This window comes from Chroicocephalus ridibundus, chromosome 7, assembly GCF_963924245.1.
Source record: "Chroicocephalus ridibundus chromosome 7, bChrRid1.1, whole genome shotgun sequence".
Classification (NCBI taxonomy): domain Eukaryota; kingdom Metazoa; phylum Chordata; class Aves; order Charadriiformes; family Laridae; genus Chroicocephalus; species Chroicocephalus ridibundus.
This window is the reverse complement of record NC_086290.1, coordinates 1,498,963-1,516,892: the sequence shown is the minus strand read 5'-3', so window position 1 is coordinate 1,516,892 and position 17,930 is coordinate 1,498,963. Positions and strand designations below refer to the sequence as shown.

General features: G+C 47.0%; 1 protein-coding gene across 2 annotated transcripts in view; it reads left to right on the top strand.

Annotated features, from left to right (window-relative positions):
* GALNT13 (polypeptide N-acetylgalactosaminyltransferase 13) overlaps positions 1–17,930 on the top strand; it is a 141,641-nt gene that overhangs the window by 105,089 nt on the left and 18,622 nt on the right. For both annotated transcript variants that reach the window (XM_063341674.1, XM_063341675.1), the window contains exon 12: positions 11,126–11,260. In XM_063341674.1, coding sequence (XP_063197744.1) covers positions 11,126–11,260 — 135 coding nt within the window. The remainder of the gene's footprint in view (positions 1–11,125; positions 11,261–17,930) is intronic.

Below are 17,930 nucleotides of genomic sequence, written 5' to 3'. Positions count from 1 at the left end.
TCACTTTGTTGAAAGAGGAGACTCCTAGGCGTCTGTCACATCTCCAGACCCTCGGTTCCTCTGAAGAACCAGGTGTGAGCTTGGGAGGACTGTAAGGCTCTAAGATGAAGATAAGGTTGTGGAGGTCAAGGTCAGGACAAGAGGCAATGGGCACAAACTTGAATATAGGAAGTTCCACCTAAACATGAGGAGGAGCTTTGAGGGTGCCCGAGCCCTGGCCCAGGCTGCCCAGAGAGGTGTGGAGTCTCCTGCTCTGCAGAGATCCCAAACCCGCCTGGACGCGTTCCTGCCCGACGGCTCTGGGGGACTGGGGGCGCTGGGACCAGGTGATCTCCAGGGGTCCCTACCAACCCTTGGCCACTCTGGGATTCTGGGATTCTGTGAAGGTGTATATGGACCATATAGCCTAAAGAAGACCTAATAACTAATTAATAAAACTGCTTTATACCTCTCACATCAACCAGAAACCACAGATGAATCGTGAGCACCAGCAGGACGAGGAGGCTCCACAAAGAGCAATATCTGTCGCCTGGTGGAGGTTTTGCTGGGAATACCTGACCTACGCGCAGAGCGTTACTCATCCTTTAGTGCTGATACACAACTCCCATTAAAAGTTATCTTCATTAGTTTCTGTTCTAACGAGGAATCGGAACTGAGCTAAGACGTGTAAATGCTGGGGGCGGGGGGTGGTGTGGTTACAGAAATAGCTGAGGAGCAAACGACTGCGGAATGAAAATGAAGCAGGAATAATACCTGGCTCATTAGAGCCGAGCAAGATGCATGGGCGCGATCCAGCTGGAGGCAGAGGCAGGTATCTCACGGCTGTTGAGGTGTTTCAAAGGACCTAAGGATAACAAAATTCTAAAAATAGGAGTTTCTTTTAAAGATTAAGAAAAATTAAACACGTTAACTAAGGCCTTTTATTTGAGAATTGTTTTCAGAGTGTGGAACTGCGGAGGATGTGTTGTTGTGTTGGTATGGGTATTTCGGATTATCCTAGCTCAGTTCGGACCTGGTGGCTATTAATGCTCCTTGAAGGAAATACTACAAATCTCCTAACGCAGTTAAATGTGATCTTAGAACTGTTTGCTTTGCTTTATATGGTATGGGGAAAAAAAAAAAAAAGGCAAAGCCTGTCCCCCCGTCAGCTGTGGTGGGGATATGGCTTTAGTGGCTGGAATGTGAGGGTTGTGCGTGTATCTCCCGGGGTGGGGACGCTGCGTTCCCGTACTGCAGTGGTGATGTTTGGCGGGAGGGAGGTACCCGGGCAGAGCACCAACCACCCGTGACCCAGGGAAAAAAAACATTATCCTGCTTTCCAGGCTCAGGGGGTGACCTATCAGCCTCACGCCTTTTCTTCCCCACACCTGACTTCTGGCGTTGGGGTATTTTGGAAGAAATGTCTTCCTTTGGACGGCCTGGTAGAGGGGAGGCAGTCGGCTGTTGTTCCTGCCTACAGCCGGCCCGTTACCATGGGGATGTCATCTCTGTCTGCGGTTATTGGGCGCGTCGGGCCCCTGTCTGTGACAATAATCAAATCGCAGGATCCTGCCCAGGCAGGAGGGGGGTGTTACTAAAAAGCGGGGCTGGGGAGTTGTGCGGGTCCACGGTGCGGGAGTGTGGCAGGAGGGCGGCAGGGCTGGGGGGGTCGGCAGCCGCTCTCCTCCCCTGCTGAAGAGCAAACGAAACAACAGACACATTGCCATTTCTTTTTTTTTTTTTTTTTTTTTCCCCCGCTGTTTTAACACCTTTTCTCCTGTCTGGAGCTTCGGTTGTGCTGGGTGCAGCGGTGAGCCTGCTTTTTGGCAGAAGGAAGATCACCTGGCAAGTGGCAAGCGCAGCATCCCTGTGGCCGGGCGGTCGCAGAGCCCCAAGGAGGGTCCTGTGGTGCTCCCTGGGTCCCTCCTGTGCAGGTGATCTGTGCCATCACGTGCTGCCATCAGCTTCTCAGGTTGGTCTCACCGTGCCCTGGGAAGTCACAGAATCATGAAATTGCCCAGGTTGGAAGGGACCTTTCACATCATCGAGTCCAGCCATCAACCCAACACTGACAAAAACCACCACTAACCCATATCGCTAAGCACCACGTCTGGAGTGGTCCGAGCATGTTGGTGGCAGCTCCGTTGTCAAAGCGCGCTCCCCGCTTTCCCTGAGCAAGGAGCTGGGTGATGTGAAGCTTGAGACTAAGGAAAGGGGCTGCTTTTTGCTTCTGAGATGTTTCCTCTAGATGAATATCGTGGTGGTTTTTCCATACCGATGAGAATAATCCCTGGAGGGGTTCAAGGCCGGGTTGGATGGGGCTTGGAGCAAGCGGAGCTGGTGGGAGGTGTCCCTGCCCAGGGCAGGGGGTGGCGCTGGGGGGGCTTTAAGGTCCCTTCCAACACAACCCATTCCATGGTTCTATGAATCTCAGAGCACGGTGGAAGCAATAGTGTGGCTGTGCCCAGCATCCCATGCCAGCAGCCCCGCAGCTCCTGCTCGGGGTCCCAGCGGGGGCTCAGAGCCCTGGCAGAGGCGATGGCCTGGGAGACTTTTCACAATTTTACAGCCTGGACCGATTCCCTGAGCACGGGGGGCTGAGCTGGCAAGTGGAAGAAACTTGCTTCGTGCAAAGCCTGTGTCCAGGTGGCTCGGGGCTCCCGTCCTTGCTGCCCAGGCTGACGGCTTGGTGGTGTTCTCTGCGTGGGAGAAGGTTTTTGGAAAGGACGTTGTGGTTCCCACAGGATGGGAAGTGTTTTTCCAGGAAACTCGTTTGGAATGAATGTGGAATTGCATCAGCCAGGAGTTTGCTCAGAGTGAACTTACCTGGGGACGCTGTTGCAGGGCGAGATCAGAACGAACATAATGTTTTATATCTTTAAGTAGATGTGGATGGGAACATGGCTCCCTTCTGGCAATGTTTTGTGCAGAAAGCTCAGACCCAGTGCGCACTGACAGTTCAAAAAAAAACCCCAACACACCCAATAAGGGTTGTTAGAGAGCTGTTTTTTCCCCAGTTAGCTCTAAATAATGGGCCTTTCAGACATGGTTCTGTTTCAGAGAGTTTCCATTTTTTTCCCATTCCCATGAAATGTGTATATTTTCAAAATGCCTTTCAAAGGCAAAGACGTGAGCACTTTCTGTGAAGTGTCATGTAGAAAAATAATTTATAATCTCTCTCTCCGTAAGAATTTATCGGTATGCTATGATAATTTGCTTCCCACTGGGAACGGATAGAAACGTGTGAGCCGGCTGACTCGTGAGAGGTTTCTGCCGTGGAAAACCTCTAATTTCAGTAGGTTGTGAAGAGCACTTTTCCCTGTGTTGATGCCGCTGCCGGGCCAGCAGAGAGGGATGCGTGCCATGGATGCCCTCGGGCAGGGGGAGCTCGCGGTGGGCGCTGGCAGAGCCACAGGACTCATATTTCCCATTTTCATGTTAGCTGATTTAGCAACTACAGCTATTCAGGGAGTCATCTAAAAGCATTTCAGGCACAAGATTGAACAGAATAAACCCTTTAGTTTGGTGACAGACATTTAGTCATGCGACTGGTGGGAGTTATGCAGAAAAAGAGGAACTGGGCAGTGCCCGTGCTGCTGATCTCAAACCCAGTAATCCCCAGTCTCTCCTCAGAGAGCTCACTGGGTGAGGAAACACAGCACCCATTGCAGACTTTTAGTGCTTTGATTTTATTAATTGGTGTATCTTATTTCATAAATAATTACCAGAAAGTAACTTAGCCCTTCTTTGCTCCTTCTGCCTTTCTCACCTTCTACAATCTCCTGTTTTCCCTCACTTTGGCTTTCTGTGTCGCTTTCCTCTTCCAAACAGACCCATTATGATGGAACTAGTCGTTGCTTATATTTTGTTAGTCCATTTTGCTGACATATGATTTCCCTTGCAGACTTTACGTCATTCTTATGGATTGAGGTGATAAGCCTTTGGGGCAGGAGCTGTGTAATACTCCGGATTTGCTCGGGATGCAGCACAGCGAGCCCTCCGTGATCTTCAGCGCCGTGGTAGTAACTATGATTAATAGGGAACGAAGGAGCCATGCCTGCATCTTAAATAACGGTTTCTTTTATTTAGCACAATCTGAATGGGAGTAATGCTGCTGCCTGAGAGTCTGTGGAGAAACAGAATTGTTGCTTCTTTAAATTGGCAGAAATGGTCACCAGTGGTGGGGGGAAGATGAGCATCAGACGTGTAACGTTGCCGGGATGTCACTGGGAGATAGAATGCAGAATCCGAGTGTTCGCTGTACCCGCTAAGAAGTGGGAATTTGGCACGGCATAATGAACGCTGGCAGATGCTGGCAGCAGTGACGGCTTTTTGTTGCAGGTGTGTAGGTAGCCATCCTAGCCTGTATCAGGAATAGTGTGGTGAGCCGGACTAGGGCAGTGATCATCCCCCTGTACTCGGCACTGGTGAGGCCCCACCTCGAGTACTGCATTCAGTTTTGGGCCCCTCGCTACAAGAGGGACATTGAGGTGTTGGAGCGTGTCCAGAGAAGGGCTACAAAGCTGGTGAGGGGTCTGGAGGACAAACCTTATGAAGAACGACTGAGGGAGCTGGGGTTGTTTAGCCTGGAGAAGAGGAGGCTGAGGGGAGACCTTATCACCCTCTACAACTACCTGAAAGGAGGTTGTAGAGAGATGGGGGCTGACCTCTTCTCCCTGGTGACAAGTGATAGGACGAGAGGGAACGGGTTCAAGTTACGTCAGGGGAGGTTTAGTTTGGATATTAGGAAACATTTTTTCACTGAAAGGGTTATTAAACATTGGAATAGGCTGCCCAGGGAGGTGGTGGATTCACCATCCCTGGAGGTGTTTAAAAAAAGGGTAGATGGGGCACTGAGGGACATGGTTTAGAAGTGGCTCTTGTCAGGGTAGGTTAAAGGTTGGACTTGATGACCTTAAAGGTCCCTTCCAACCTCAGCGATTCTATGATTCTATCCTGCATGAAGCGACAGCTATCAGGGGAAAAAACCCAACCAAACAAACCACCAACCTAAACCAGAACAAACACAAGCCAGAAAAACCCCATGGTCCCCCCACCCCTGTGGAGCCAAAAATCAATTTTGGGGTTTTTTTTTCCAGTTTTGGTGCAAAATGCTGAATGCCCCGGAAAGCCCTGTAGAATGACGGTGGTTTAGAAAAGGAGAACGGGTTCTGTGGTGGAGGACAGAGGTTTGGACTCGGGGAGGTGTGCTCGCCCTCGGCACGGCGCGGTGACGCCAACATGGCTCCCAGCCGTCTTCTGAGTGCGATGAACCCGAGTTCCTTAGTGACCCTTGGAAACCTGGCTAAACCGAAGCATTTCCTGCAGATCCCCTCTGCTGTCACTCTACCTGTGCCCAGCAGAGGCTGCCAACCAGTTCTTTTCTGTTTTATTTTATTTGTATTGCGTTGACCATTTAGTATGGTTCCAACAGTTGACTTCCATCGGCCATAGCTGGTGGTAATTACAGTGTTTCCCTGGATTACCGTGAATCACTCAGAATTACAGTGTTTCTCTCCTTGGGGCTGAGCGCCGGGAGAAATGAATTCTTGCCACTGGTGGTTAGAGGTTGAGGCAAAGGCAGAACAAGTTTTATACGAACTTTCCGAAATGCGAAAGCCAGCTCTGCCTTGGCAGTGTCTGTACTGGGGACTGTGGGGTGGGATGAGTTGCTTTCCTGGCATTAAAGATCTTGGCGTAACCTCTTTTTTAGGAATAAATCTGATCCCTACTTCCAGAGTGGCTGCAGGGAAACCCGTGAGCTATTCAGGGGCTCCGAGCTGGGCACGTCTTCGGGGCATCCAATAAACTGAAGATTGACCCTTGGTTAGAGTTAATGTCCTCCTGGGGGGACGCACTGTCCTGGTGGGTTGGTTTGGGTTTAGTTTAAATACCTTCCTTCAGGGTGAAAAGAAGCCGTTAGAGTAGCAAAGAGTAAAACCTGTTCTGTAAATCATCTGGAATTAAACCAGGGCTAGATCTGCCTGATCCCAGAGGCCCCGGGTGAAGGGCTGGGTCTCTGAAGGGCTGGTGCCACAGGAGCTGCTGTTCTCTAACGAAGTCAGCATAATGAGCATCCAGTCCCCAGCAGCGGCTGGATCCTACAGCAGCTCCTGGGGAGGTGAAGGAAGCACCCCTGCACTCCTTTTCGCATTATTAGACTGAAAATCGGATTATTCTATTGTTTTCTTTTCCTAAAGAGCTGTTCTTTGTATAGCGGAGTGTTGGAACTGGGTATTTTTTCCTCCAAAGCCTTAATGCCGTTGTTCTCCGATACCTGACAGAGGTCGGACTTGCCTGTTGAACACCGACCTTCCAAAAAGTCCTCTTTGACGGAAGCACCGAGACCGCCTGCCCGCGGTGTGAGGGGCCATTTCGACATGGCTGTTGGGGATTTGTTCAGTGCTAAAACGCTCCGGTAAGGGGCTGGCCTGGATAGAGATGAGATTTCAGTGAAGAGGCAAAATCTCCAAGTCCCTGCCCCCAAAAGTGACTTCACTGGCAATTTAACGGGGAGAGTCCTGCCTCCTTTGTGGGTGGGAGCAGAATCGGTTTGTGTTCACCTCTTTTGCCCAAGGTGACTTTGAACGTTTAACGTGTAAACAGTTTCAGGAGGAGAGGAAGACTGCTTTCCTTGCAGCTTTTATTAGAATATTTTAAATCAATTACGAAAGGTCAATTCGAAATTTACCTTTGGGAGTTCCGTAGAAAATTGAAGTGGTTGTCAGAATAAATTAGATTTTTCTGTACTTAGTTATATCCAGTTTATAACTGTCTGTATTGCATGGCGGACTTCTTCCTTCATTATACAGGTGCATCCTCAAGGTTTGGTTCCCTGTAATGAAGTATGAAATAAGGGTTTATGAACAATATTCTCAGTATTAGATTTCTTATGAGTTGACAAAATACCCTGGCGAACTGCTTTCCACAGGACAATGAAATAATGGGAAATGAGAATTCTGGCCATGGGCTGTTAGAGCCTATATATCATGCACATAGATCCAAAAATAGCTACAGATTTGTCTTGACCACTAGACTCATTGCCGGTTAATGACGCTGCGTGGCATTTTGTTGGTGTTGAACAAACTGATTAGTTACTCGGACTTTTATCAGCAGGAATGCTTTGTTAGTTCCTTTTAACGCGAAAGAAGTAACGCGATTATGAGTAAGGCCTGTCTCAGTTCAGTCTGGCCGATGTCTCAGACCCAAGCGTCGGCTTTAATGGACATTTGGCTTTCTAAGGCTTAATTCCGCCTCTAAACTTGCTGTATGGAAATGTATTCATAAGGGATATTAACAAAAAATAAATAGAAAGTACATTAACTCCTATAAAAACCTGCTACTGCGCAAAGGCAATACATCTGCCTCCATCAGGACTGCAGGCATTATGAAAGACAAGGTGGTGGTGGAAAACACACAGTTCCTTTCCGGTTTGATCAGCTCCACAAAAAGCAGAAGAGAGTGAAGGTATTTCTGTGTCTGTATAGAAAAGCACTGCATCAGTTGCGAGAATGTTTTGTATTTTGTCATTCTGGAGACTTTATTACAATCGTAGAATCACAAAACGGTTTGGGTTGGAAGGGATCTTAAAGATTTTCTCCTTCCAAGCCCCCTGCCGTGGGGCAGGACACCTCCCACCAGCCCAGGTTGCTCCAAGCCCCGGCCAACCTGGCCTTGAACCCCTCCAGGGATGGGGCAGCCACAGCTTCTCTGGGCAACCTGGGCCAGGGGCTCACCGCCCTCACAGCCAAGATTGGGCCACGTCCACCTCCCCAAAGCCTGGGCGCTTCAGCGGCCGCCGCCTGGACCCCAGCTGGGGAGCCCCGTCTTGCGCCTCGCGCTGGCGTGTGTGTGGCGTGAAATATACTCTTTAATTAGCTACAGAATGCAACATGTTCCTCTCCCTCTACTTTTATATGACATTAATATAATTATATCTATAATTAATATGGATGGTAGCAAAATGCTAGCCTGATAATTTTACATCGTCTTAATTAGCATTCATTTTTCTTTCTTAAGACGGCGTGTTTTTCAAACCCGTCTTCTGTAATTGTTAATTCAGACATCACTTATTCTTTCAAAAGATATAATGGAGCAGTGTTTTGCAATTATCAAAGATGAGAGGAAAAAGAAATATGCAAATGGAAATACATTTTAAAATATAAGTATTTGCTTTCTATAAAACACAGAAGCAAACGGCTCTCTGAGGCTAAAAACATGGCTCTGAGGCGAGAAGACAATGCCTGATGCAAATATGTTTACTGGAAAAAACCAACACAAATAAGTTGCAAATTATAGTTAGAAGTTGCTTCAGGATAAATGGTAATGGATAAATCTCTTAATAATGAGCGTAGGAACAGCGGGAATACGTGTGCAGTGTATTCGTGTGAGTGATTCTTGAGCCCAAACTGCTGCTTCGAGCGAGAGGTACTTTCTGCCATAAACGCTATCAGTGATTTTCAGGTTATTAGATTATTTGGCCACGTTTCTTGTTCCAGACAGAGCACGCTGGCAGGCGGAGAAGTCCAATATTCTACCAGAAAGTAAGATTTTTGGATAAAGGTGTTTAAAGGAAAACCAAAGCCCCCCCCCGCAAAGGTTTTGTTGTTGGATGTTAATTGTGGCAGCTTGGTAGCTGAGCGTCTGGTTTGAGTAATGGCTCTTCCAGCCCACACCTTCGCTGCCTCAGCCGCGACACCTTTCTCTCCCCGTTCCAGCCCTAGGCTGGTTTTGACCGAGGATGGCTTTAAGGACCCTCGGGAGTCTGCATGCTGGGCAGTGCACTCGGCGCGCGTGGCTCCAGGGGCGAGCGGGGCACGTTTCACGTACAAATGAAATCAGCCTGTCCGTGGGAGAGATGTGTTTCCCTCCCAACAAATCGGTGTATGTTCACATAGATATTTACAGGTATCACGGCGTAATGTCATAGCACCAATAGTCTTTTGGACCTACTTTAGGTTGTTTATTAATTTCTCCCAAATTGTCTTTCTTCTTGACTTCGGTGCTTATTATTCCAAAATAATTTCAAAGCAATGTACCAGAAGGGGATTTTCGGAGGTCTGGATGAATGATTGAAGAAGGCTGGTTTTGTTATTACGCTGTTTTATTTTGAGAAGAATTTTCAGATGTTGATATAAATGAGAAGGTCGTAAACAGTCGAATAATTTTTTTTCTAAAACCTTCAGGCTTCAGTTTAGTCCAGGCTGTGGACTGCTCTTGTACAATTTTTGAAGAAACCTCTCAAATGATCGTGGTTGAGTTTTTTTTGGTGACCTGATGCATTTCCATGAACTTAGCCTGATGTGCTAGTGCCAGCTCATCTGATGGAAAGATGTACATCTGTTGGACCTCTGCAAAACAAACCAGTGATCACTCTGAGCAAGTCTAGACCTAAATTACCCTTTTTCATCACTGTTTAGTTTTGACTTAACAGGGACAAGATGTAGGCAGACACTTGGACTAGGTGATCATTGGAGGTCTCTTCCAAGTGAACTGAACTGTTCTATCCCATCCCATCCCATCCCATCCTTATTCCTATTCTGTTCCAGTTCTATTCCTATTCCAATTATATTCCTGTTCCAATTCTCTTTCTTTTCTGTCTTACTGTAACAAAAATAGTTGGAAAAAGCACAGGTTCAGGACACAAACTGAAACTGGGGAAACATGTGTGTGACAGCTTGTATGAATTTGCAAATTTAAAAAGACCTGTTTCTACCGCCATGCGTTTATTTACTTGTGAGTGCTTTAGTTCTGGCTGAGATTTGCCAGAGACGGACACAGTTAGAGCTGCTTTTGAAAATGACACCCACGTCTTCTCTGCGGTCAGCCCTCACCCCACCGCTGCCCGGCGCCGTGTTCCCAGGGGACGTGGTGTCTCCTTCCCTCTGCTTAATTCACTGAAAAAGTTTTCATTTTGCTGCTTGATTGAGTCGTCTTCCTTGAGTGCAGTTTAGTGTTTCGCTGGGAGTCTCAATGGACAGACGTCCCCTGGGGCACCGCCTTATTTGCAGTTCACATCTCCGTCGCGGCTCGTTTAATGATACTGTAGTCCTTGGACAAGAGGAATAGGTTGTGCAGGAAACCACCAAGTACTTGAGGTGTATGTCCACATGCTGTATTTGTCCGTACTTTAATTATATTTCTCCGTTAATTTCAGCATTGCCACATAAGTGAATATTTTTAGTATTTTTACAACACCATTTCTCAGCTCCAGGTGTAGATGGAAATCTGTACTCATCAAAACCAGAATGGGACAGCATCATCCTATCTTTTGTCCTGATCTGGACAACGTTTTATTAACGGCAAACTTTCTTCTGTTTCTGTTCCACCGCGGTGGTGCTGCAGCCGTGTGAGCCCAGAGCAGAGGCCGGTTTGGGATGGGTGGTAGGTCCTGGTGGACAGGATGAGGCTCCGCTCGCTGGTCACCTTCTGCTGAGGAGAGGGGACAGGACAGAAATAATTCCCTTTTTGCTAGGAAAAGGGATTTGCCGCAAGGAAAGCAGGAAGCCATACGGACCCAGGGCTGCATCCTAAAGCCATTTTGGGAGCTTTTGTGCTGGGACCACCAACTTTCTGGAGGTTGTGAGCAGAGGGATGCTTCCCACGTGTCCAGGCCATGTAATGTGGTGTACACGCTTGCAGTCCTCTACCAGCTTCCTTCCTTTCTCTTTATTTCCTAATTTTATTAAGTGACCTGATATTTCTGAAATATTCACACACATTGGTCTTTAACACAGATAACCCTTGCTACCCAAAGTTAAGGTAGATGCTAGGAGGAAGACTTAATTTAGGAAAGTTTGGATTTTTCCAGTGATGGGCTGGGTTTATCCGTTGTATTAAAAGATCTGTGAAATTTCCCCTGAAAACGCTGATCACGATTACGTGCTTCTGTAGAGCTCCCGTAGAGCGTATGCCTGCGTGATTCCCGGCCGTGGTCCTAGCAAATTTCTTTTCCTACACATGATATTCCTTCCGTTGTGCACAACAGGCAATCACTAGTGGAGAAACTTGCATGCAACTGTCATGAAACCCAAGGCGCCAGCACCACGGTGTTTGGAGGAGGAAGTAGTTCTGCTCCACTGGAGTGAAAATACTCGGTTAGGACTTTTGCTAACTTTTTGTCACTGCAATAATTTCCTGTTTCCAGGTGTTTTCTTACACTGCTGACAAAGAGATCCGCACGGACGACTTGTGCCTGGACGTCTCGAGGCTGAACGGCCCCGTCACCATGCTGAAGTGCCACCACATGAGGGGCAACCAGCTCTGGGAGTACGATGCGGAGGTAGGAGCCGCGCTGGGGACGGCCCCAGGGTTTATTCTTGGCGGAGTAAGGCCGTGTGGCGGGGGAGGCTGTGAGAGCTGGAGCCTGGGGACACATGGAAGAGGCTGCCCAGGGCAGTGGTGGAGTCGCCATCCCTGGAGGTGTTCAAAAGCCGGGCAGACGTGGTGCTGAGGGACGTGGGGTGGTGGGGGTTTGTCAGTGTTGGGTCGATGGTTGGACTCCATGATCTGAAAGGTCCCTTCCAACCCAGGCGATTCTGTGTGCCCATGGCATCTCCTCCCACAGCACGGACTCAGGACTGCCAAATAATTCAGCCAACCGCCAGGTTTGAAATTGTGTTTGCACAAACCTTCTTTTTGTAAGAGTGAAAAAGTCAATTATTTTTCAAAAAAGCTCGTTTCTAGTAACTGGTGTTGTCTTGCACTCTTACAAACGTAAAGAAGTATTCTGCATTTTTATGGAAATGAAGTAGAAAACAAGATTCATTTATTTTTCAGTTACAGTTTTTCCAGTTTTTTTTCTGCTGGCTCTTAAAGATCATTTCATCTGGGTTTAAATTGTGTTTACTCCTTTTCCGTATCCCAGTCCCTGATGAGTCTGACGCTGCCGTGGGATGGGAGGTGGCTTTTTCTGGGGTTTGAGAGGGTGCGGTTTGAAGAAATTCAGTGGCTTATGGAGAGCTTGTAAAATGAGTTTAAAATATGTATAAACAGCTCAGTATTTTTTGGCAGAATAATTCTTCTTTTTAGATGAGACAGGAAACTGCAGATGAAAATTAAAACATCCATTTTAAGCTTTTGCTTTGAAATGAAAATGTGCAGTTTTGCACGGTGAAATTCACACAAAGCATTTGCTTCAAGATAGGATCTTTCTAACTTATTATGGTAAGAAAAAACCCTACAAACCTGCCATTGCATAATACTGAACTACGCAGTAGAAAAATGACAACGGTACTTACCACTCAGGTGCAATTTATTTGGTAACTTCTGATACATTCTTGAGATTAACGTTTGAATTTAAACCAACGTTCTCTTAAATAAAGACGTTTCTTTATGTTCTTACACAAAATGGATGTGTATTTTGAGAATTTTTAGGCATTTTTGAAGATGTTCTTGCCTGCAGTTAACACATGAGATTGAAGATCTTACATCCTCCTTTGTTTAATTCCTGCAAACAGATGATAATTGATTTTTATTCGGTTTTAGATTGATGTAAATAGAAGCTAAGGAGCGTAGTGCTGACTGCTGGCCGAGGGGAAACTCATAAATTGGAATATTTCAAGTTTGTCTCAGCAGTACTTCAAAGAAAAAAATTTGAATATTGAATAAATAGTAATTTAAAAAATATTTTCAATATTATTTTTATGTGCTTCGACAGCCCGGCCCTGGCTGGGCGCAGAGGCGAGGCTGTATTTCAGCTCTCCGCTGGAATCCGTGCGCGGGGGGACGCTCTCGCCCCCAGCCCAGCGCTCACCCCTAGTGCCGGTTGCCCTTCGGTAGCCACACACGTGGTCCCAGGCCAGGGGCCTCCCAAAATGCTCCTTCTCTACCCAAAGCGTAGAGAGCAATGCTTCCTGGTAAAAAAAAATAATAAAAAAAAGGTACTGCCAGTGACTTTCCTTTGGCTGTTTTGGGCCCAAGCTGCTGAAAATGGATTTCCTCAGGGAGCGCAGTTCTGACACTGGCCGCCCGATGGCCTGCGCTTGCCCGGCTCTGCTGGTCTCCCCCCGGAAAAAACAAACCGGTATTGGTGTATTCCCATCGCTGCAAAGCTGGAAAAATAGTGATGTATTTAAAAGACATGTAGTCTTTTTAAAAGTGTTTCCAACATTTCCCAGAGCTTGCTGCTTTCGCCTTTCTGCATGGAAGGCTAAACTTCTTGTGACGAGTTTGCTCTCCTTTACTTTTAACGTTGGAAACAGGCTGGGTTTTTTTCTCTTAAGTTTAGCATAAGAGATCCGCCACGGAAAATGTCTAAGTAGCTGTGTAAAAACAAAATCAACCATTAGATGGAGCTCATAAAAAAGAAATAGACCGTTTGGTTTTATATAAGGGGTCTGAGAGAGGAGGGGTTTGCTGTCTCTCCCACAGATAAATCACAGTCGCTGCTTTATGTGCCCTTCCCTGTATTGACAAGAATATTTTTGTTAACAATTCTGCTCTGTCAACATCCAGACGTCAGCTTGCAGGCTCCCCTTCGTGACGGGACTGGTGTTGATGGTACGTTCGTTAGTGCACAGGTGGCCCCTCGGTGTGGGTGCTGCGGGGGGGGCACTTCCCTCACCCACCCTCGTGTGCTTCTGCTGCTGGGGACCTCTCAGTGTTGCAGGGAACCCCCAAACACATCCCTCTGGGCACTAGGGAAATACATCCCTAATAGGCAGTACTTTTTCCCGAGAAAACAACTGGCTTGTGACATTTTATTTATTTTCCCAGAAAAAAACATTCGCAACACGTTGCCTGAACCACTTGAATCCATTCATTTGCTTTTCCGGCTTAATTGCACTCGGTTTTACATTTCTTGACTCACACAGAAATGGACTGGAGGTGATTTCTGGGCGCTGTGCCGTGGTTGCAGCCCACGTCCCTCCTCCCCGTAAAGGTATTTAGGAGTTAAGACTCGCTAAGGGCCAACCGTGCCCTGGCCACATCTGGAGGTACAACGAGAAATGCAAATAATCATGAAAAGGGATTTCTCAATAGAGATCTTCAGGTAACTTTCTGCTATTTCCATACTCTTATTAAATTTTCTAAGATATTCTAGTTTGGTCTAAATTATGGTATTTAAATATATAGTATATTAAAAAAAAAATCACAGAAGGCCTTTTCCAAGAATTTATACATACCTTAATAATATTACAGTTCTCTTCGATATTCCTAGCATTTGTATTTTTTCAAAAATAAACGAGGAGCTGAGAAGAGTTTGTGGTGGTAAAAAAGGTAAACATCAAATGTTTTCATATCTATTTGTGAAAGTATCAAATTTAGTTGGTTTGAAGCAGGCTATTCGAAAAGCCCCTTTTCTCCTTTTCTCATACCAAAAGTGTCTGAATTTGTGCTAAACGCTTTTAACGCTTCGACTTATTTATGCGTATGAATTTGCGCTTGAGACGCAAGTTAACTGGAAACACTGGAAGAAAACAGCGATCAAAAGGTACGAGTCGGTTTGTCAGAAGAGAAAATCCCTCGCTGACGGAGAGGACGAAATTGGCGTTCCTGTTTTGGGTCAAAATCGCGGTGCGTTGGCAGAGCTGGGAGAAAGGAGAGGCTTTCAAAAGATGAGGCTTCAGCGCATCCGCCTTCACGGGGGCTGGATGCACCCCAAGGGGTTTTACCGCAACAGGCCTCCTGAATGAAAGAGGGTGAGAGAGAGATCCTAGGGGGAATAAAGTAGGATTAAAACACCCAGACATTTTAAATAAAAAAATGAAATAAAAATTAAAATACTGGGAGTTTGCGGAAGCGGTCGCTGTAGCGCAGGCGGGTGCTGCCAGCCCCGCGCCGTGGGGACCGGTGTCCTGGGAGAAGGCTCGTCAGGTGGGGAGAAGCCTGGTTTGCATTCGCGGGGAGTAGTTCTGCAGTGGTCGTTTTGATTATTCTCAAAGAAAAGTAGAAATCCCCCACCCCACTCCAAAAAAAGGCAGTTTTCATTGAGCTGCATCTTTCTCTGAACCAGCTAGGATAAGTTACTGTAGGTATTGCCTGTAGAAGACAAAAAGGGAGCCCGATGTTGATAGTGGTATGCATATCGTCTAAAAAGGAGCACTTGTAGCACAAAGTGTTAATGGCATGGTCTGGGTTTAAGGGCAGACTAAATAAAGAGCCCTGCTGTGCCCAGGAGCCGCGGGCTGTGCCGGGGAGGGCACCTCCGCGCCCTGTCTAACGCAGAAGGGCTTTGAACACTCCAGGCAATAGCATTTTACAGCATTTTTCAACATCTTTTTCCTAAACGTTTTTACAACTTGTCAGGAAATATTTTTTTTTTTCCTTCTCTGTTTTTTTTTTTTTTTTTTAATCCATTGCCTGCCATTATTAAATTTTAATGCTTTCCTACTTCTTGAGCAGCACATTAAGATTCCCGGCCCTTTCTCAGGCCGCCCATTACACGGCAAGGGCAGGTCTATAAACCAGCCCTACCGATGGGACGTGCCAAGTTCGAATTTCCCAGCTTTCAAAGGCTTCCTATCAGCATGTGTTTTATAACATATTTATAACACATAAGTGCTATTTGCTTTGGGACGAGGGTTGGAAACAAGGCGACGGATCAGCAGAAAAAGATCTGGGAACTCTGATGGGCTGGAGCCGGAGTTGCTCCGTCGCCGTGTGATCTTGCTTGTCTAAGGAAACTCATTTTTCCCATTTTGCTAAGTAGTTCCTTGGGGTTTTTTGCCCCTGCGCTGGAGCACTGGTCTCGGTGGAGCTATTTTTGCAGGAGTTACATACGGCTTCTGTTCGGTGCCAAATAGACCCATCAGTTGGGGTTGGAAGCTGTGTGGAGCGTGTCCAGGTTTGTCCTCACCTACCTGGTGGCTCCCGTTGTGTCGCCCTGTGACATCCAGGCAAATTCCTGCATCCCCAGTGTGGTGAAGTCCTATGACATGTAACCTATGTGAATGATCTCAGGAAAAAATATTGCCGTAAATATGTCACATCTGATAGAAGAGAGTTTCGTTTCGTCATGCATGAATAATGATGTCAGGATTTGATCTTGCATAATTACTGTTATTTGTCACTAAACCCGGTGTCTTTTCAAAGCTGTTGGATTTGCATTCATGGAGAGATGAGGGTCTTCACAAAAATGTTTCTTGAGTCACTGTTTGACTCCAATTTCCTTTTTTTTTTTTTTTTTTCTTTCTTCCTTTTTTTCCCTTCCATCAGTATGCTGGGAAATGGGAGTATAGCTTTGAGGTAAGTTTGGTAGCGACCTCACCCCCTAGAATAGCGCATCCCGCTGCCTCCTCTAGCAGTGCCGTGGCAAAGCGGCCTGAGCTGGTGCCTCTCCATCGCTGCTGCTCCCGCGGTGCTCCTCCGGGTGGTCGCAGGCCACCCACGCTACCCAACCTGGGACCACGTCTCAAAGTTATGGGACCTGCTGGACTTGGTGTGGTCCAACTAACTTCTACTACGTAAGGGGTTATGGCCGATAATTTGAGTATTACTATAAACTGCAGTCTTATTACTAACTTCTGGAGAATAAGTGTGATGAGGAGCAGCTGAGGGAGCTGGGGGTGCTCAACCTGGAGAAGAGGAGGCTGAGGGGAGACCTTCTCGCTCTCTACAGCTCCCTGAAAGGAGGGGGCAGCCAGGGGGGGTCGGGCTCTGCTCCCAAGGAACAGGCCATGGGACAAGAGGAAACGGCCTCAAGTTGCACCAGGGGAGGTTTGGGATGGATATCAGGAAACATGTCTTCACCAAAAGGGTTGTGAAGCATTGGAAGAGGCTGCCCAGGGCAGTGGTGGAGTCGCCATCCCTGGAGGCGTTTAAAAGCCGGGCAGACGTGGTGCTGAGGGACATGGTTTAGTGGTGGTTTTGGCAGTTTTGGGTCGATGGTTGGACTCGATGATCTAAAAGGTCCCTTCCAACCTGGACCATTCTATGATTCTACCACAAGAGGTTATGGCCAATAACTTGACTGTTTTTGCAGTCTTCTTACTATGTATTTAAAAGGACTTAGCTCTTCAAAAAAGAGTAGTGAGAACATTGCAGGGATTTTTTTGTTGCCTTCTTAGAGAGCAATGTTTAATAAAATGAGTGAATGGGACAAATGATCCCTTGCTTCCATTACTGTAGATTTTCTAAAGTCAGCGCAGCCTTGCTGATGTACATGAGTTAAACTTCTTGTCTCATGTACCAGAGAAAAATGGTCAGATTGTCAAAATAATGCTTAGGACTATTTATACCCATGTGAAGAATCTACTAAATTTAATTAACGTAATATAAACAAGCAATACAGAGAGATTGTTAAATTTTAAGTAATTTATTTATGTGCCTCTGTTTTCCCTTAAAAGAGCAGTCGACAGAAGTGAACACGAAGCAATAATGCATAATGAAACACAAACAAGCATTGATGTTCGCGCTGGTTACTCAAAGTGACATTATAAGGACATTTGTTCTTGATATTTTTAGTGGCCTCTTTATCTGTATGTTACTTTTTCCCTTCACAAACCGAAGCCGGAGCGCCGGAGCGGGCGAGGGGGCCGCAGCGGGGCTGGGATGCAGGAGGAGCATCCCCAGGTTGCCCAGGAGGAGCATCCCCTGGGCGCCGTGGGGATGGGACACCAACTGCTGGCTGCCGCGGCTCCGGGGGCAATTTAGGGAAATAAAAGCCCCCTCCCATCTCAGTTCACCTGGGGTCAGCATGGTGAAGGAAGAGCTGATCATAGTTGGCAAAAAAATTCTTATCTCCTTATTCATTGTATTTTTAATTTAGTGATGCTCGAGTAAGCTTCAGGGTGCTTAGTACAGGATATTACTGCGGGAGAAACATCATCTCTGCCCGGATCTGGCTGTGCCGTGGGAATCGAGGAGTGCAGCCAGGCACCGTGTCTGGGGGGGACCATTCCAGTACTTCCCCCTGCCAGGCCCTCAAGGGGCTCCAGGAAAGCTGGGGAGGGACTCTGGAGCAGGGAGGGGAGCCATGGGACGAGGGGGAAGGGTTTTACACTGACAGA